Here is a 21540-nt window from a genome sequence, read left to right on the forward strand (position 1 = left end):
AGTTACACAAAGACAACTCCAAGTGCAAAGTGTTAATCATAGAATCCAAACAAGATCAAAGGCTCTTGGAGTTCAAACAAGATCAAGAAAAGGAAAATCTCCAATGAAGTAGTCTGATATTTCTATGTTTAAGCTACCTATTTTTGGTGAAACCTGGCTATGTAAGCAAAAAATATAGCTTGGTAGTTTTTGTTGACAGTTAGTGCTACTGTCCAGTTATTTTGCATATGACAATGACCTTGATTCGGTATTAAATGGTATTGGTTTATTGTCCAGATTTTCATTGAATGGTACTTGGTTTTTTATGTCAAGGTTTTGCATTGAATGGTAGTTGATATTTCTGACTAGATTTCGATGTGAAATGGTACTGGTTACTGGTTTATATTGTCCATATTTTGCATTGAATGTTAGTTGGTGTTTTGTTGTGTTTGCATTGAAATGGTCAATGCTTATTGTCATTTGCATTGAATGGTAGTTGCTATTTTTCATCTGCATTTTCTATTGAATGTTAGTGTTTTGTCTAGGTTTGCATTGAAATGGTCAATGTTTATTGTCGAAGTTTTCATCATTTTGATAGTGTCCATATGGCATAAATGTTGTTGGTTAGCGTGTTGAATAGGCTAACCATTACTAACTGAGATGGTATACGTATCGCTTCACATGATCATCATAATCATATTCAATATGCTAACCAAAATTAGATTACATTGTTAATCATCTAAATAGAACTTCACTTCAACCTAATTAGTACTACAACCATTGTTAATCATCTAAGTACAACTTCACTTCAACCTAATTAGTACTACTACCAGAACCAAGATAAAATATCAAATTAAATAGGACACTAATACATAGACAAATCTTCAATGTTTTTGACCACTTCAATTATTGCTCATATTTGTTTTTCTTCTTCAACAAACCCTAAATAACAACATTAGCTTGCTCGGAAATGGTGGTTCATACCAATCGAAAAATTTGCAAGATCTTCGACCTTTCACCTATAAAAAGTGAACGAAAATTAGTGACAAAACCCGGTAAAATTAGATGTAAATCAGTGACTAAATTAAAAAAACCCAGCAAAATCATACTAAAATTGAGATACTAAAAACATAAATTACATACCTTGTAATTTTGACAACCCCAAAATCTCCTTCCCGGATTGTCATCGGACCATGAAATCCTCACCACCGCCTAGGAAATCCACATCTACAAACTCTAGTCATGAGTACAATTGAGAGAGAAACTTACAATTGAGAAAGAAAATTTAACAATTAGAAAAGAAGGAGAACAAAAAGCTTGAATTTCAAGTTGTGGTGTATTTTAATGGGGGAGGGGTTAAATAAGAACAAAGGGCTGATGTTAGCCGTTGGAAGTGAAAGAAATGTAAAGGGAAATGTGAAAATTGGATTTGTTACCGTTTTTATGCTGATTTGGCACCTCTCACGCGCCTCTTGGCGTGTGACTACACTCACTATGCCATGTGGCAGCTCGGGGATTAATTAAAACCCATTTTGCCAAGTCTAGGGGTGTCTTGAAGTGCAGCAATAGTTTGGGGACGAAAGTTGCAATTCGTGCCAAGTTCGGAGGCGTTTTAGTTACTTAAGCCTTTAAAAAAAGAAAGAAAAAAAACAATGGTAAAGTTACTAAATTAGTAAACTACCAATCTTACTAAATTAGTAAAATACCAATCTCTCTGTTGGAAAAAAAAATTGTAACCCACAATCCAATAGCCAGGGTAATCTAAAATAACTAGATCAATTTTTAGATTCAGTGATGACAAGTCTATCAAAATAGCCACACACAAAAGCATAGATGTGATTGCTAATTCAAAAGAATATTAGAAGCTGACCATGTCAAATGTGAAGATATGTCGGAGAGCTCAATTTTTTTTTATTTTTTTTTTGTGTGTGTGTGTGTGTGTGTACTGGGGTTGGGTGATAGTTCATGGTCGTCATTTCCCTTAGATTGAATAAACTTTTTCCAAAAGAGCTGCACAAATAATTGTTCCAACAGCCATCAACCATATGAACGACACCGATTAATCCACAATAGGGCGATTTGGCAAATATAACAGTAGCTCCACTGGATTAAGAAAAAAAAAAACCCCATATACCATAAGTATTCCAGTGAGGAAAAAAACAACAAATAAGAAGATTAGAACAAAAAATATGCACCAATTACAGGGTCACCATGACGAAGTTTGCAAATAAAAGCCATTTACTGTAGCTAATACAGATTAGCATTCATTCCTTATAATGGTAAGTTACTAAACGCATCAAACCAGTGCAATTAACATATGAATGATGCTTATAAACTATGTAATTGTTGTTGGTACCAATAAACTGGTAGCTCCGCCTAATCCCACCCACTGCGGGATATTTGACAATTAACATATGAATGAAGCTTATAAACTATGTAATTGTTGTTGGTACCAATAAACTGGTAGTTCCGCCTAACCCCACTCCTCGGGTTGCCTTTTATTAAATTCGAAAAAAAGACAAAAAAAAAAAAACTATCAACCACCTGAAAATACTCGGAGAAATTATAGAGAACACCTGGAAGCATACGGAAGAACTAAAGTACTCACTTGCCTTCATCATCACTACCACAAGATGTGCTTTTCCAGATGTTAACAACCTAGAAGAAAATATTACATTAATAAACCTGCTTTCTACAATATGATGCTGAAGTGCGTGATAGCAGAATTATAGCAGTTAGGAGTGAAGTCCAGGAATCAGTTAGCATTTAAAAGTTAGTTGGCCATGTCAGCAGTTGGTTAGAAGAAGTTAGTTAAGCAGTTTTCAAGTTAGTTCAGTAGCTGATTCATTAGCTGTCAATTAGCTGTAATTAGTCAAGTAGTTAGTAGATATTTTCATTGTATTCAACAACTATAAAGCATTGTAATTGAAGGATTCCAATCATCAATATACAGATTCATAAATTCTCTCTCTAAACTTCTATTCTCTCTTCTATTCTATTCCAATTCTTCTGGTTACATTGAACTGTCAAATTCGAGTACTCAAACCTAGAATTCTTGTTGAATTTCTGAATTTGAGTAACATTGGTATCAGAGCTTTCGAATCCTCGGATCAAAATGACAAAATCAACTCGTGCAACTGAGAACTCTAACAATGAAGTGGGTGAACTTCGTGAGATGATGCAGAAAATGTTAGTAGAAATGAGCACCTTAGCTGGTGAAGTTTCAACACTAAAGAAACTTGATCAGGTAGTGCTAGAGATGAAGGAGAAATTGACAAATCCAGTGGTCAATTTGAGGGATAAATCTCCTATAGCAAGAGAGGAAATTCCAGAAGGGGTAAGGCAGTTTGAAGGAACCTCGAGGCAAGCTGAAGGTGGAAGACAATTTGAAGGACCTACCAGACAGTTTGAGGAAAGATTCCAAAGAGAAAGGAGTGCTAGCAGCTACACAAACCACAGTTCTCAGTTTTCAAGGTGGTCAAAATTGGAGTTTCTGAGATTTTCTGGGGAGGATCTTAGATCTTGGTTGTTCAGAATTGAACAATTTTTCCACATGGATAATATCCCTAGGGAAGATAAAGTGCAAATTGCATCAATGCAGTTTGAAGGAGAAGCAGTGCAGTGGCACATCTCTTACATGAAGTATAGACAGTACTTACAACCTCCAACATGGACCGAGTATGTAATGGCTTTGGTAGAAAGATTTGGGACAGATTATGATGATCCAATGGAGGAGATTAAGAAGGTTAAACAAACTGGAAATGTGAAGGATTATCAGGCTGTTTTTGAGAAAAACTTGACAAGGGTCAATTTATCTCAAGAAAATGCTATCAGCTGTTTCCTTGGAGGGTTGAAACATGAACTTAACATGGCTGTAAAGATGCAGGGACCACAGACCTTGTCTCAGGCTTACAAGACAGCAAGGATGCAAGAAGCTTATCTTGCAGCCATAAGGCAAGGAGGTGGCTGTTACATCCCGTGTTTTTGCACGTTCGGGAAATTTGGATATAATTGTGATTTGTAGGAATAAGGTTATGCTTGGAATTATTTTCTTAATATATGTATGCGGTTATGGAAACTTGAATGCGGGAACAATGGAGAAGGCCTAGGGCAAATTTGGAATTTTGGAAATTTGTTTCGGGAAGTTCAAAATAAGAATTATAAGGAGTTGGGCTCAAAAAAAAAATAAGAAAATTAGGCCCAAGTTAAGGGGGGTGGCCGGCCAAGTTGGCCCAAACCCATAAGGGTTAGTCATGTGATTAATCACATGACTACTTTAATATAAGGTGAAAATCATGCAAGATCATCCATAGAATGTTCAAGAGATCAAAATAAATTGAGAGAAAAAGGGAGAAGGCCGTCGGCCTTAGGAAAAAAATAAGAGAGGAAGAGAAAAGAAAAAAATTCTTGGAGCTTCAATTTCAATCCAAAAATCTTGTTCTTCGCGAATTCTTAACAAGCTTGAGGTGCTCTACGACGTAGTATAATTGGTTTGGAGAAAGAACTCCGTTGGCGGAAAGTTGAAAATTCAAGAAAAAGGTAAGGATTTCTTGTTTCTTTTATGTTATAGACGATTTATGGATGTTAGAGTGCATGAAGTTGGATGGAAATCATGAAAATTATGGTGTGTGCATGCATGGCCGTGTGGTGTGTGTGTGTGTGTTGTGGCCGTGAGCCATGTGATGTAAGGAAGAGATGAATTTGATTTTACTTAGCTTGTTAGTTGTGTTGTTGTGATGTTTGCGATGAAAAGAAAGGTTTAATGGTCCAAGTTTGCATGGAAATTCATTGTTGAGTTGTTGTAGGAAATTATGTAACGTGGTAGTGGTTTATGTAAGTATAGGAATGATACTTAGTTAAGATGCAAAATATGATTGTTGTTAATGAAGTTGGAAGACAAAAAAAAAAAAGTGTTATGGAAATTTATGCTGAAAATTAGAAGTTTTGGATGACTTATGGTTTAAAGGAAATCTTGTATGTTTTGTAGAATAAGGTGAAATGTCCTTGAGTTGTATTTGAATGGCCTCGAACTAGAGAATGAATATGGAAACGTTGACATTGGATGAAAGGTGTGAAGTTAGAACGGAAGTTGATACATTATGTAGAAAGAAAGACTATTTGTGTTCATATGTGCTTCGTAGCGATTATTGATGTTATTGATGGGTTGGTTGTTATTACGAGCCGAGTTGAATCTCGGGGATGCTATATTTATAGGGAAGTGTGCCGAAATTTCGGTAGTCAAGTATGAACTCACTATTGAAATGCTAACTCTCATGAATAGTAAGCGGTAAAAGGTGACCATTTGCGGATTCTCGACGAAACGGGAATTGAGCTCGAGCGAGCATAAGGCACTCGTGAGGTATGTGAAGGCTATCCCTCTCCTTCTTTTGGCATGCCTAGGTATACTAGGCTTGAATTTGAGCCTCGGGGTTATTCGTTCATCGAAAGTCGATTATGAAATTGGGCACTATTCATTCGGTGCGATTGAACTAGAATGTTTATATTTTGTTGGAAAATGTTCAACGTCCGTAACTTTTGCGGGGAATGTGATCGAATTGCCTTGAAACTTCATAGATGACTCCATTAAGTGATATTTTATTATTTAAACTTTTCAAAACCACTCCGAAGGGGTGTGATATATTATTTTCTAAAGCTTTTCTAAAACCACTCCGAAGGGTGTGATATATTATTTTTAAGGCTTTTCTAAAACCACTCTGAAGAAGGGTGCGTACAAAACCTACTCCGAAGGAGTATGATATTTTATAAAACTTTTTAAAAAACCACTCGAAGGGGTGCGATATTTTATTATTATTATTACTATTATTAATATGCACGAAGGGGCTGGGATTAGTATTATGTCGCGAGTGGCATGCCCCGGAATGGGGGGCCGGGGGTAGCCGTATGCCGCGAGGCCGCTATGCCCGAAGGGGCTAGGATGCGGGGGCCAGCATGTCCGATGGGGCCGGATAACGTATGTCGGACGCGTGCGGCGGGGGCCATGGTTGTACGTCGGGCCGGCGTGTCGGGGCCGGGATAGACGTATGCGCCGGGCCCGGCCGCCGAGGATTATTATTATTATTATTATTATTACTATTATTATTATTATTATTATTGTTATTATTATTATTATTATTATTATTATTATCATCATTATCATTATGCGGAAGCGCGGTGCCGGCGGAACCCCATTGTTGTTAGTAGAGGCCGTCCGGAAAGGACTATTTTATTTAAATATCTAATTCACGTCGAGGTGACCTAAACTTGCTTTTTGTCGTATTTTCCTGATTTACGCTTCGGTAATGCTTTACATGCTCGGTACGTATTCCGTGCGCCGGCCTCTCCTTCTTGCTGCGTTTCTGTACCACGCGGTACACCCGGATGAAGAAGACTTGCTAGAAGTTGTCCCAGCGGGATTGGCGAGCTCGGCCTCGGTTCGGAGTGTTGCCGAGTCAAAGTGTTCGTGTCATGGTTTTTTTTTTTAGAATATGTTAAGAGACTTTGCGAGACGGTGTCACATGGATAGTGCGTCGGAAGTGCGAATAGATTGTAAATGTTAAAAGAGTTTGTATTTCCGGATAATGATTGTTGTTTTGAAAGTTCCATGTTTTAAGAAATTTTCGAAATGGCGGGGTTTTATTATGCGAATGTTTAAGGGTTCGCTCGACTGCGGAGGAGAGTCGGGTGCCCGTCACGCCGAGTGAGGGGGGGGTGTGACAAAGTGGTATCGAGCGGAGTCTGTCCTAGGGTTGTACGCAAAGTCGTGTCCGATGGGAGAGTCTTGTTTATGGTGTGTTGCGCGCCACGTTTATAAACGGGGGCTACGGGGCATCTAGGGATTGTTGACCTTCTTTCATATCCAAGAATTGTTGACGCCTTTCATGTCTAAGATCGTGCGATAGAGCCCGATCATAGGGTATGAAGTCCCGCATACTAACCTTTCATTTTCGATTTGAAGGACGACGTCGATAAAAGCGACCTATGACATCGACGGTTGCAAAGTACGGTGGTAAACAACGGTGCGGACGAGGCATGTTGGATGAGGTAAGAATATTGAAGTATTGCGAAATGTAAGTCGGGAGGATGGAAGTGAAGGTGAACGTTAAGAATCGAAAGGGCAAAACGGTAATTGCGAAAAGAAAGAACGTGTTACGAAAATGCGCTCGAATCTGTGAAATTTTGGCTCCTCAGTTACGTAGTAAAGGGCATATGAGGAAGTAGGCGCGATTATATCGCATTAAGGCACCAAGCCGCTTTCCAAGGTTTCGGGGTTAAGCGTGCTCGGTGGGAGCGATTTCATGATGGGTGACCACCACGGGAAGTATGCCAAAATTTTCACAAATGTTGATCGAGAAACAAATGGAAAAAATCGAAGATACAAGATGGTTGGAGGCCATAAGAGGAACCGCCTAGCACGCGACGGGTTGGAATAGAGAAGGGACGGGGGAGAACGCTACGGTTAAAGATTAGGATAGGCTTGAACGACATAAAGGTAGCATAAGATTTTCTCGTGCGCGAAAAAAAAAAAGAGATAGGCATGAATGGTTAATGGTATGAGTACGCCCGCAAGGGAAGGGGTGAGAGGAATGTAAGGATGAAATAGGAACGATTGATACGGTAGTATGTTTGGTGTGGATGCTTGGGCCACAAATGAAACTCTTATGGAGCAAGGTACAAGGTCGGAAAGACCAACGATAGCGTATAAATCGGGGATGGTGTTTGAGCGATTGTGAGAAGTCTCGCGAAACATCGAGTGGCGACACTAGAAGATGGAGGTGTACGAAGGAAAAGAGTATGACAAGGGGATGGTATTGGATAGCCTAAAGATAATATGAAGGACGGCGATAGCTATAAAAAGGGAGCTCCCCTGAGGCGCTTATGAGACCCTGTACGCCTAGTCGAACATTCGAGGACGAATGTTCTAAAGGGGGGAAGGATGTTACATCCCGTGTTTTTGCACATTCGGGAAATTTGGATATAATTGTGATTTGTAGGAATAAGGTTATGCTTGGAATTATTTTCTTAATATATGTATGCCGGTTATGGAAACTTGAATGCGGGAACAATGGAGAAGGCCTAAGGGCAAATTTGGATTTTGAAAATTTGTTTCGGGAAGTTCAAAATAAGAATTATGAGGAGTTGGGCTCAAAAAAAAAAAAAAAGAAATTAGGCCCCAAGTTAAGGGGGTGGCCGGCCAAGTTGGCCCGAACCCATGAGGTTAGTCATGTGATTAATCACGACTACTTTATGGGTGAAAATCATGCAAGATCATCCATAGAATGTTCAAGAGATCAAAAGAAATTGAGAGAAAAAGGAGAAGGCCGTCGGCCTTAGGAAAAAAATAAGAGAGAGGAGAGAAAAGAAAAAAAATTCTTGGAGCTTCAATTTCAATCCAAAAAATCTTGTTCTTCGCGAATTCTTAACAAGGCTTGAGGTGCTACGACGTAGTATAATTGGTTTGGAGAAAGAACTCCGTTGGCGGAAAGTTGAAAATTCGAAAAAGGTAAGGATTTCTTGTTTCTTTTATGTTATAGACGATTTATGGATGTTAGAGTGCGCATGAAGTTGGATGGAAATCATGAAAATTATGGTGTGTGCGTGCATGAGCCGTGTGTGTGTGTGTGTGTGTTGTGGCGAAGTGAGCCATGTGATGTAAGGAAGAATGAATTTGATTTTACTTAGCTTGTTAGTTGTGTTGTTGTGATGTTTGCGATGAAAAGAAAGGTTTAATGGTCCAAGTTTGCATGGAAATTCATTGTTGAGTTGTTGTAGGAAATTATGTAACGTGGTAGTGGTTTATGTAAGTATAGGAATGATGCCATTAAGATGCAAAATATGATTGTTGTTAATGAAGTTGGAAGACAAAAAAAGTGTTATGGAAATTTATGTTGAAAATTAGAAGTTTTGGATGACTTATGGTTTAAAGGAAATCTTGTATGTTTTGTAGAATAAGGTGAAATGTCCTTGAGTTGTATTTGAATGGCCTCGGACTTGAGAATGAATATGGAAACGTTGACATTGGATGAAAGGTGTGAAGTTAGAACGGAAGTTGATACATTATGTAGAAAGAAAGACTATTTGTATTCATATGTGCTTTGTAGCGATTATTGATGTTGTTGATGGGTTGGTTGTTGTTATTACGGCGAGTTTGAATCTCGGGATGCTATATTTATAGGGGAAGTGCCGAAATTTCGGTAGTCAGTATGAACTCGCTATTGAAATGCTAACTCTCATGAATAGTAAGCGGTAAAGGTGACCATTTGCGGATTACCGGACGAAACGGGAATTGAGCTCGAGCGAGCATAAGGCACTCGTGAGGTATGTGAAGCTATCCCTCTCCTTCTTTTGGCATGCCACTGGTATACTAGGCTTGAATTTGAGCCTCGGGGTTATTACTGTTCATCGAAAGTCGATTCGAAATTGGGCACTATTCGTTACGGTCACGATTGAACTAGAATCTTTATATTTTGTTGGAAAATGTTCAAACGTCCGTAACTTGCAGAATGTGATCGAATTGCCTTGAAACTTCATAGATGACTCCATTAAGTGATATTTTATTATTTAAACTTTTCAAAACCACTCCGAAGGGGTGTGATATATTATTTTCTAAAGCTTTCTAAAACCACTCGAAGGGGTGTGATATATTACACAAGGCTTTTCTAAAACCACTCCGAAGGGGGTGCGTACAAAACCACTCCGAAGGGAGTGTGATATTTTATAAAACTTTTTAAAAACCACTCCGAAGGGGTGCGATATTTTATTATTATTATTACTATTATTAATATGCCGAAGGAACTAGGATTAGTATTATGTCGCGAGTGGCATGCCCGATGGGGCCGGGTAGCCGTATGCCGCGGTGACATGCCGAAGGGCTAGGATGCGGGGGCCGCATGTCCGATGGGGCCGGGATAGACGTATGTCGGACGGCGTGCGAGGGGCCGTCGTTGTGCGTCGGGCCGCGTGTCCGGTGGGGCCGGGATAGACGTATCTACGGACCGGCGCCCGAAGGGATTATTATTATTATTATTATTATTACTATTATTATTATTATTATTATTGTTATTATTATTATTATTATTATTATTATTATCATCATTATCATTATGCGGAACGCTTGATGCCGAAGGGCCACCATTGTTATTGTTAGGCGGGAAGCGGCCCGTCGAAAAGGGACTATTTTATTTAAATATCTAATTCACGTCGTGGTGACCTAAACTTGCTTTTTTGTCGTATTTTTCACGATTTACGCTTCGGTAATGCTTTACATGCTCGGTACATATTAAAATGCGACCCTCGGCTTCTTCGGTGGGAAATTTTGCGTTTCATGCCACGCGGTACACCCGATGATGAAGAAGACTTGCTAGAAGTTGTCCCCGCGGGATTGGCGAGCTCCACCTCGGTTCGGAGTGTTGCGAGTCAAAGTGTTCGTGTCATGGTTTTTAGAATATGTTAGAGACTTTGCGAAGGTGTCCTGTGGATAGTGCGTCGGGAAGTGCGAATAGATTGTAAATGTTAAAAGAGTTTGTATTTCCAGATAATGATTGTTGTTTGAAAAGTTCCATGTTTTAAGAAATTTTCGAAATGGCGAGTGTTTTATTATGCGAATGTTTAAGGGTTCGCTCGACTGCGAGGAGAGTCGGGTGCCCATCACACCCCTAGCAGTGAGGTCGGGGTGTGATGCAGTCGCCTTGGAGTTCGGACTCAAACTAACACAAGAAGGTATGGAGATCGAAGTTTCAATCCAAACCCCCATTATTACCAACTCCGACTTATGGAAATACAATGCCATATAAAAGGGGTTAATAGAAGAACTCTAAGTGTGGAAGAGATGAATGACAAAAGGGCCAAGGGACTCTGTTATTTTTGTGATGAAAAATATGTTCCTGGTCATAAATGTAAAAATTTGAAGCGGTACATATCTGCTAGAAGTGGAAGAAGTGGTACCAGTAGTGGAAGAACCAAGTGAAGAAGAGGTAATGGAGTTAGAGGACAGCCCAATTACAATTACACACACATTGGAGAAAATGGAGATTTCAACTCATGCTTTGAATGGAACATTAGGATATAGGACTATGAGGGTAGCGGTTATCATTCAAAGAAACCACTCCACATTTTGATTGATATCGAAGTTCTCATAATTTCATCGACCCTAATGTAGTTATGAAGCTAGGGTGTCAAATCAAACCTACCCTACCAAATGTGGTGTCTGCAGCTAATGGTAATGCAATGAAGGTGGATCAGATATGCACCATTTCTTGGTTGCTGCAAGGAGTGGAATTCTCAGCTGAATTCTTACTCTTACCTTTAGGCTCTTGCAGTATAGTATTGGGGGTCCAATGGCTATTGACATTAGGAGATATCAAGATGAACTTCAAGAACCTTACTATGGAGTTTTGGTATGAAGGGAAGAAAACGCTTTTCTTAGAGGATCCGGAAACCAAATCACTTCTATAGGAGCCGGAAAAATAGCCACAAAATATCGAAAATCAATCCGAGTTATGCATGATACAAGTTGTCCCATCTATGAACACTTCGAATTTCAATGGTATGCCTTAGAGTCTACAACTGATCCAACTACGATACTAGATTATTAGACTTAGTACATGAGTTTAAACAAGCGTTTGAAGAACCAAAACAACTACCCCCATTTAGAGGTGTTTTTGACCACAGAATTGTGTTGAAAAGTGGTACTGAACCTGTCAATAAGAGACCATATAGATATCCTTCTGTTAAGAAGGACATCATTGAAGAAATGGTTCAGCAGATGTTGGATCAGGGAATTATTCAGCCCAGTTGCAGTCCCTTTGCTTCCCCAGTTGTGTTAGTAGGAAAAAAGGATGGGTCTTGGAGAATGTGTGTAGATTATAGAGACCTCAATAAGTTCACAGTAAAGAACAAATTTCCTATCCCTATTGTTGAAGACTTACTTGATGAGTTGGGAGGTTCAAAAATCTTTTCTAAGATTGATCTTAGATCAGGTTATCATCAATTAAGAATGGCAGTAAAAGATGTACCAAAAACAGCTTACAAAACTCATTCAGGACATTTTGAATACTTAGTCATGCCCTTTGGCTTTTCAAATGCCCCTGCCACATTTCAAGGCTTCATGAATCTTTGTTTTTCACAATTTTCTCAGGAAATTTGTATTAGTGTTCTTTGATGATATATTGATATATAGTCAGTCAATGGATGATCACTTAGTCCATCTTAAGGCTGTTTTTGGAGAAATGCAGAAACATCAACTTTTTGCAAAAAAAGTAAGTGTTTCTTTGGAGTACAAAGGATAGAATATTTGGGTCACATCATCACTCAAGAGGAGTATCCCATCGACCCTCAAAAGATTGAAGCAGTTAGGAAATAGCCACTTCCTACTACCATCAAATAGTTAAGAGGTTTTTACGGGGTTAGGCTTGGTTATTACAGAAGATTCATACAAGGATTTGGAGTCATTAGCAATCCATTAACTGACTTGTTAAAGAAGGATAAATTCAAATGGGCAGATGCTGCAACTGTTGCATTTGAGAGATTGAAGGTGATGCTTACTCAAGCTCCTGTTCTAGCATTACCAGATGCAAACAAGACTTTCATTGTGGAAACTGATGCAAGTGGCTATGGGATAGGAGCTGTTTTGATGCAGGAAGGTCATCCTATTGCATTTATCAGCAAGGCCTTATCACCAAGACATGCTGCTATGTCTGTCTATGACAGGGAATTATTGGCTATTGTCCAAGCTGTGACTAAATGGTCTCAGTATTTGCTTGGTCAAAAGTTCATTATCGAAATCGACCAAAAGGCTTTGAAGTTTTTAATGGAACAAAAGTTACACACAAACTCTCAGTTGTCTTGGCTCACTAAGTTGATGCCATTTGACTATACAATTGAGTACAAGCAAGGGGTGGAAAATAAGGTTGCTGATGCACTTTCCAGAGTAACTGGTGCTGAATTAATGTCATTGGTTCTTTTGCATAATAATCTCCGTACGTTAGCTATATCGATAGTTGGGACTCGGATCGAGTTAAAATCCTTGATTCACCGGATTGCAAACACAGGCTGGTTCTCGCCATGACACTTGGCAACACCAACAACTCAGGAGGAAAGGCAAACTGGTGGTGGGAAGAAATTTAGGCTTGAGAAGGGAGATCATTACTCTTTGGCATTCATCTCCTCAAGGTGGGCATTCTGGCATTGAAGCAACTCTGAAGAGATTATTGACCTTGTTTTACTGGAAAGGCATCAGATCTGATGTCAAGGACTTTGTGTTGAAGTGTGACATTTGTCAGAAGAACAAATCTGATTTGGCGACTTACTGCGGGTGCTACAACCTTCCAATACCGGATGTTGTTTGGTCACAAATAAGCATGGATTTTGTTGATGGTTTGCCCAAGTCCAAAGGCTTTGAAGTCATTTTGGTGGTAGTTGATAGATTGAGTAAGTATGGACATTTCATTCCATTGAAACATCCTTACTTTGCTCAATCAGACAAGGAATTCATGGATGTTATTGTAAGGTTGCATGGATTCCGGATACCATAACTAGTGACAGAGATGCTGTATTTTTGAGCTCTTTTTGGCAAGAATTGTTCAGTTTACAAGGAGTTCAACTAAACACTTCTTCTGCGTATCATCCTCAGTCTGATGGTCAGACTGAGGTGCTGAACAGATGTCTTGAGACTTATTTGAGGTGTTTTTGTAATGAAGATGCTACTGATTGGTTCTCTTGTCTAGCTATGGCTGAGTATTGGTATAACACATCACATCATTCAGCCATTCACACTACACCTTATGAGGCTCTATATGGCAGACCACCTCCCTTACACTTGCCATACTTACCAGGGGAGTCTGCTTCTGCAGAAGTGGATCACACACTACTCAACAGGGAATTGAAGTTACAATTACTCAAACACCATTTGTTAAGAGCTCAGTTGAGGATGAAACAACAGGCTGATGCTCATAGAAGTGACAGGAGTTTTGAGGTTGGTGATTGGGTGTATTTTAAAATTCAACCTTACAGGCAGAGGACTGTTACAAATCAGTCTTTCCACAAGCTATCTGCCAAGTACTATGGTCCATTCCAAGTCATCAAGAGGGTGGGTCCTGTAGCCTATACTCTCCTATTTCCAGATTCTGTGAAGATTCATCCTACTGTGCATGTTTCCTTACTCAAAAGGTGTCATGAGGTGCCTAGTTTGATCACTTATCCTCCTTCTATTGACATTGCTCATCCACATTGTCCTGAACCTGAAGCTATTCTTCAGAGGAGGATGGTTAAGAAAGGTAATAAAGCTGTTGCACAAGTGCTGGTTCATTGGAAAGGGTTGCCATCAGATGAGGCTACATGGGAATACTACAATGCTCTAAAGATCAGATTTCGTTAGTTTGACTCAGTTGATCCTTGAGGTCAAGGATCTCTTTTGGGATGGGAGTATTGATAGCAGAATTATAGCAGTTAGGAGTGAAGTCCAGGAATCAGTTAGCATTTAAAAGTTAGTTGGCCATGTCAGCAGTTGGTTAGAAGAAGTTAGTTAAGCAGTTTTCAAGTTAGTTCAGTAGCTGATTCATTAGCTGTCAATTAGCTGTAATTAGTCAAGTAGTTAGTAGATATTTTCATTGTATTCAACAACTATAAAGCATTGTAATTGAAGGATTCCAATCATCAATATACAGATTCATAAATTCTCTCTTTAAACTTCTATTCTCTCTTCTATTCTATTCCAATTCTTCTGGTTACATTGAACTGTCAAATTCGAGTACTCAAACCTAGAATTCTTGTTGAATTTCTGAATTTGAGTAACAGTGCGACACATACCTTGACCAAAAGGTCAACCAGCAACGCTACAGAACTCTGCCTGATACGCCAGTTATCCTTGAAAATACCTTCTGAAGAAGCAGAGGCAATGATTTGGAACCAAAAAAGAACAAAATGGTCAGCAGATCAATTATCATTCAAACTGTAATCATAGCAGCGCTATCATTCACTTCAAGATAGCCTCTTCCATTGTGTATATCTAAATCAATTAAATACTATAGCACCAAAGCCATTAACGAGAACCCAAATGTAAACTCAGGAGACTAGCTCAAAACTAGATATGAAAGATAACAAAGGAGGCATACGTAATTGCATAGTGCTCTACCAGAACATGGCCAGAGCTGAGTGCTGCTTCACACACAAATTCATTCTCATCAGCCAAATCTACTGTAGAATATATTGTTAATCCAAGAAATATCTCAACGCCAGTAAACATAAAAGACACCCACTCATAATACTTGAACAGTTTCTGCCAACTAGAAAGAACGAATGCTAATTTTTTGTTTATCTTTATGTGAGTGTACGGGTGTGAGCGCGCGCGTGTGCTCGTGTGTGTGTGTGAGAGAGAAATATTTACCATCTAAGATCGCTGGCAGAACTTGCTGCAACCAGTTCAGGAATAGGATGCCAAAAGATCTTGGCAGATACTACAAGTAGCCAAATAATGTCATATGAGAATATATAGAGAAGTAGAAGTTATCCATCTTTCTGAACACAAATTTCCAAAAATTCAAGTGCCAAGTGCCCATCACGAACTGATGCTTTTTGATGAGAACAATTCCAAATTATATCAGGAAGTATGTTCTCAAAGTACTCAATTCTTAGTGCAGCCAGTACTTGGGAAGAGGAAAAAACACTTGCAAGTTGAATGTGAAAATGAGAACCCTAAGCGGCTCAAAAGCAGAGTCTCTCCATTCTGTATTACTGGCTCCACACACCCACCCACCAACCACCCTCAAAACTCCTTGATGTTGCACCCGAAAGGCAGAGCCTTTTCTATGCTTGTTAATTATTGTTTCTTGGCCCTCACTCCATGACAGCCAAGTTTAAAAGAGAGAGAAGAACCAATTCGATAAAGATGCTCAAATAAAATCCATTTCAACTTGTTTATGCAAACGTCCCCAACTTATTTTAAAGTTAAAACCACCCCGCTAAACCAACGCAAGAGGACAAGCAAAGTGTACATACAGCATAAAACTTTAATCTTGGCGACAATATTGAAAGAACTTCTTTAAAGTTCAAATAGATTACCTCTTGATCAAAGAGCACAGGTAAGAGACCATGCTAATGCAAACTTAGAATTGATATCCAAAATTTATTTTAAGTGAAAAGGCTTAAGCTTGGCCTCCTCAACGACGAGTTCTTCTAGAAATAAAATCCTAACAAAAGGGAGGTTTTCAACTCCTTAAAACAAGACAAGAGAAAGAAAGAAGGGGGGGGGGGGGGAGTGAGGGAGAGGGAGAGATGTAACCAAGTGACACCGGATGAGATAATTATACACCACCTAGTCCTTGTGCCCCAGAACGCTCAACGTTGTTGCCATCAGACTTCAAAGTATCCAACAACCAAGGCACCAGGTCTGGGAGGTGTTTTTTTTTTTTTTTTGAATTGGTAACTGAGGTCTGAAGTTTTCTTCTCACATCCCCCATATAAGAGAACCAATGGCTCTTGCAGCAACAGATCGAACTTCAGGAATTGGATCCACCAGCATCTGAAATCGTGTGGAAAGAATGTTAAGATCCAAATCGAAAAGTGAAAAACATTCATAGTTGCAGTAATGTTGATTATTTATTCGGCGTTGAGTGAACTTTTGCACTCATCATAATGTGTTACTCCAATTATTTTCAGACGTACGTTTTTAACTTCAGGGAGCAGTAGTCCTGTGTAAGGTATCATGTCCTCAGGTTCTGCACTAATGAACACATTTGTGCAGCTTTCTTCCTAGTATCGGCGCTCCTTTCATGAAGCCTTCGGTTGGTACTAGCAGCGGGAGAGAAGGAGCATCAATTGAATTCACAAAGGTTGTCTGAAAGAATTGGAACAAGGAATTAGCTTATCAGAAAGTACATACAAATCAGATTTTGAAAGAGGTACAGAGAAACCAGATAACATGTTATCAGTAAACATATTTACCTGGAGGAGAATATCAAGGGTGTATTTTGTATACTCATTTGAGTCATTGGGATCTGTAATACAGAGTTCTTTATAACACTCCCAACCTATATTCAACAAAAGACATAAAAATAAACAATTAATGGCAAGAAGTAGAACACGGAGAAGTAAGAGAAACTTGAGCATGAGATTGTTTAACCTGCTGAAGGGCTGTCTGTCCAGCTGATTGAACCTTGGGATGGGTGTCAGTAAGCACCTGTACAGTATTACCAAAGCGGTATGAAACTGAGACTAGTACGGCACTGTAGTCAGAGACAGTAAATACTAAGTTTGGATGCAAAAGGACAATCCCCAGTTAACTTGGGCACAATCATAGGGAGACATTGTGGCAATTGCTGTGGAGCACAGTAGGCCATAGCACCTTCGAGCTTTATCATCAAGGCCTTGATTCAGAAAAGTAATGTAAACATAGGTATCATGTAATGAAGGATAACTAATAAATGAGTTTAGCGAATCTGAAACACATGGGAAGATATTTAATAGCGGACTCATCAACTACAGCAGAATATCAAAGTTTTTCTGGTAATCTTAGACCCATTAAGGTTTTTCAACAAAGGAACTGAGGATCCATTTCAGATGAAATTCACAGATGCCAAAAGTTAATCTAACCCACAATATACGCATTCATGAAATGTTACACTTGTTCTTCAAAAGTCAAAGAGCAAGTGGGCATTAAGTTTACAGTTTCTCCATTTCTACGCAGCCAAACAGTCCTAAAGGTTGACCAATGTGGTCCCCTGTGCAACAATGTCTCATCATCAGAAAAGCATTCTCAAGACCTATAATTTCCCCTTAAACGACATGAGCCTGTCGGAATAAATGTATACTGGAAAAGAATTTCGAGCATGTCTTCGTAAGAGTACTCTCTGAGTGTGAATAAACAACATTGTGCAAGATTAATCCATCATCCAGCTAACCACATCACTCAACCAATATCGGATAGAGTCAACTGCACTGAGCTAAGGGGTAAAGGGGGAAAGCTAAATTAAGAACCTTCAAAAGTGATGGAAGAATTAGTTTCACTCCTTGACCACTAAGCTGAGACATCATTACCCAAGCAGCACATTCAGCAGCAGCATGCACCGCAACCACTTGATCAGAATGAAACCAAGAGGAATGGTAACTTTTGAGTTACATACCTGAAGGAAAAACAGGGAGACAGGTGAAACGAAGCTGATTAATTCCAAATTCAAGTTCAAATTACATACAAGGATAAGCATTTCATTTGTATCATTTTTCGGATAAAGGAAATATAAATTGATACACATGCAGACATACGGTTCAAACAACTTCCCAAGCTTCTCACAGAAGCATTCAAATGCAAACAGTGCTTCTTCACGGCTCTTAGCCGAATTCCTGCAAATAAAAATCGATTCAGATCCTGGAAGGAGAAACTTTCATATGTAGAGGTGCGATTCTTACTGAAATATAATGAAATGGCAACCTCGTGACGAAGAAAAATTCGGAAGAAACAAGGTCAAAATTACAGAAACGAAACTAGGACACCGTAGTAATTTATATTCCCTTGACTATATGCAGTACAGAACAAGGAGGAGAGAGAATGCTAGAGCATCACAGGACGAATAATGTGCTCCCCGAACTAGACTGGAAGAGAAAGTGGGGATCATATACCACTTTCCTCCTTATTATTACTTGCCATCATTTTCCAATAGACATTTAAGTTTGAAATGAAAAAACGCTCTCCCAGAGACTTGAATTACAAAACAAACTTAAAAGCTACATGAGACAAGAATTCCTTCAGAAATATCTCAAGCAACTATCAGGATTAGCATGGTAAATACATAGGAATAGGTTTGTAGTTAACCGAACATCATTTGTTGAGCTCCACAGAATTGTCGAAACAACATTTACTTATTTCAGTCCAAACAGTCCACCAATAATTGCCCGATTTCTTCGAAGTAACAGGTAAGGGGAGGAATCAAACCAAATCTACACAGACTATCATTTTCATTGCCCCGTCTCTCACTTATACAAAGGAAGGGAAAAGTGAGAATGACTACAAGCAGATAGCAAAGCCACGTCTGTTGTAGCTGGTAGAATCACGTACAGATTAAGTGTATAAGTTGTAGTCACCTTATATATAGTCTTGGACAATTCATACATCTTGAGCAAACTGCTGAGTCTTGGATTAGCACCACTGTCCTCTCTAACATGGTATTAGAGTCATCCCCAACCAACCATGTTATGTTACTCCCCACTCCAGATGTCAACCAAGATGTCAACTTGGGCTTTTGGGGAGGGGATGTTAGAATACCAAACGTTGCAGATTCAGAAAAACAGTAATACAGCACAAGAACAGTAGCAGCAATGGAAGTTGCAACAGTAGAATAGAGAGAAAACAGGGAATAAGAGAAAGCAGCTACAGCTATATTACGACTAGGGTATTAAACTTCGTGTCCACCCTCGTACAATTTGGGACGGAGGGCACACACTGAGCATCAGTACAATTTATATGCAATCAACCCTAGCTGACTCACTATCAAGGAATCCAAGACTGGATTATCCATCTAACTGCCTCTGACAAGGACTAAACATGTCCAATTGGAAAAACTAGGAAAGCAATTGCGAAAATAATAAAAATTCCACTTAAATACAAAGGGAATAAACTGTAACTTGACTTAAAACAACCTAACTTATTTAACAGCTAGGTACTACTATTCAAGCAAAGAGTCCAACTCTCAGAGCAACCAGCATTTCCTCGTTCTTCATTCTGCATCACCTCCATGGTTCAACCCTATTGTTTGCCAAACATCAACACAGTCAATACTAGGGTGGGTTAAAGTTCATATTCTGTACCAGCATTAGGATATTACCTTGAAGAAATTCATCAACGGTAGCCCAACCTCCTGCATTAGGGTATAACCACTAATTAGTTTGTTCATTTACCGAAAAATAGAAACATTACCGAAAAAGACTTACCAACTTAAAAAGGGAGGGGCTTGACCAAAACCAATCATCGAATCTGAAACAAAAGTGAGAAATCACACATTAGAATAAACAATAAAATAAATAATAATATTGTCATTCAAGAGGGACTTACTTTTTTTTATTCATTGTGCTTGTTCCTTCCTTAGTGTTGAGTCTACTTTCCCTCACGAAGAACATCACAAAATAAGCAATACCAACTAGGTGCGGAAACAGTTCAAGAACTTTTTCAAATGCTTCCTGACAAGAGTACAACTTCTCATGGTGATAACGATAATTTCTCACAAACCGGATTACTCCAAAAGGTTTCTCAAAAACATTCAACTCCTGGCTATACTTGTTCAAATCATTATGCTTCTTACTTTTCTTTAAAGAATACGCTAAACAAGAATTCATCTCGGCAGTTCCATATAGCTTAACTTCATCTTGCCAATGCTTCAAGTGGGTACTCATTTTATCTCCCATACCATACAGGCGGAATTCATTAAATATAATTTCATTTAACATCTCAAAGAACGCGCCCACCTTTATCGGATTCCAGAAAAAAGGTGCTCTATAGACCCATTCAGCATGCAGAAGGAAGCGGCTGGAAAAAAATCAAACAGTTAAATTTCTATTTTATTTTATTTTTTTTAGAAAAAAAAGAGAAACTAAAAAGAGAAGATACATACTGCTCACTTGAAAACACTAATTTTTGCTCATAAAAGAAGTTAAAGATCTTCAAGTCATCCGGTGGTCCAGAAGCTTTCGGGTCGCGTGCACGCAGTGCTTCATAAGCTCCCGGGTATAATTTGGGATGACTTAGTACTGAGTTTCCTATGAGCTCTTTGAAGTCTAAGAGGTCTCGGATTAGGGCTTTTATCTTCTGTCTCAGATTAGGGCAGCTACTTTTTGTTTCCTTAGCTACATATATAAAAATAAAAATTTAACAACAAGCAATAATCTCAGTTGCATATACAAGAATAATATTATAACAAGCATTAAAAATATAAAGGTTCACAGATAACCCACTTGTTTCGTGGGAGAAATTACAGAGCCGGATTTTGCCATATTTACCGAGCATCACACCATTATTACACAGGTTTCCGTGGGTTATGGAAGCACTGTTAATCCCTTCCATACCAAGACCTATTGCACTTTTTCAGGAAAAAAAAATGTAAGTATGGAAAGAGTAGAGGAATTCAGATTGAAGACCATGCAAAAAACTTACGAGAAGATATCCTGGGCAGCGTTGCCGAAGCCGAAGCACTCTCTTTCATATCCCGTAATCCTAATAGGTTTCCCATACCTCCAAAAGTCTTCCCCCAAGTTAGATAAATTCACAACGAACACAGGTTCAATGAATGCTAGTCCATATTCTTTGCCCCCTACGACGCAACGTAGCGCCATATACCCTCTAGCGACATGGGGAACACCCCTTGCTTCCAAAAGCTTCAAGTCTCTAATAAATTGACGTGCATTGTCAAAGGTCGAGTGTGCCTGTGAATGTGTTATCATTGACTTTATCTTTGAGAGTGTATGCACATCCAACTTGTCTCTCAAGGCCTTCAAAAACATCCATGAAGACCTAATATGAAATTTAATTTTGTAAGTACAAATTTAGTTCCAATAATGGTAGCTCATTTCTCCAAAGGAAAAAAA

At 39.0% G+C, this 21540-nt stretch overlaps 1 protein-coding gene across 6 annotated transcripts; it reads right to left on the reverse strand.

Annotated features, from left to right (window-relative positions):
- Positions 1-16969: 16969 nt before the first annotated feature.
- On the reverse strand, positions 16970-21336 carry LOC132059053 (uncharacterized). 6 transcript variants are annotated; one of them, XM_059451531.1, is made up of 7 exons: positions 21110-21336; positions 20911-21035; positions 20571-20802; positions 18232-18309; positions 18007-18092; positions 17093-17149; positions 16971-17000 (listed from the first exon to the last, which is right to left on the reverse strand). In XM_059451531.1, the coding sequence occupies exons 1-5, from the start codon at positions 21286-21288 to the stop codon at positions 18050-18052; spliced, it is 657 nt and encodes a 218-aa protein (XP_059307514.1). In that variant the 5' UTR covers positions 21289-21336; the 3' UTR covers positions 16971-17000; positions 17093-17149; positions 18007-18049. The 6 variants fall into 6 exon arrangements, 4 of the variants coding, with proteins under 4 accessions (XP_059307511.1, XP_059307514.1, XP_059307513.1 ...); XM_059451530.1 differs by having other exon boundaries at positions 17093-17336; XM_059451529.1 differs by having other exon boundaries at positions 17093-17336; positions 17947-18092.
- Between the last annotated feature and the right edge of the window lie 204 nt (positions 21337-21540).

This window comes from Lycium ferocissimum, chromosome 6 (assembly GCF_029784015.1).
Source record: "Lycium ferocissimum isolate CSIRO_LF1 chromosome 6, AGI_CSIRO_Lferr_CH_V1, whole genome shotgun sequence".
Lineage (NCBI taxonomy): Eukaryota > Viridiplantae > Streptophyta > Magnoliopsida > Solanales > Solanaceae > Lycium > Lycium ferocissimum.

What these genes read in the sequence shown, in the direction of transcription:
- LOC132059053 (XM_059451528.1), bottom strand. Translation starts at nt 21,288, where the DNA reads ATGGCGCTACGTTGCGTCGTAGGGGGCAAAGAATATGGACTAGCATTC. An exon ending in TTAGTGTTTTCAAGTGAGCA is followed by an intron (nt 18,310 to 20,570) that starts GTATGTATCTTC and finishes TTTTATTTGCAG; the next exon opens with GAATTCGGCTAAGAGCCGTG. An exon ending in CTTGGGAAGTTGTTTGAACC is followed by an intron (nt 18,093 to 18,231) that starts GTATGTCTGCAT and finishes TTTTTCCTTCAG; the next exon opens with GTATGTAACTCAAAAGTTAC.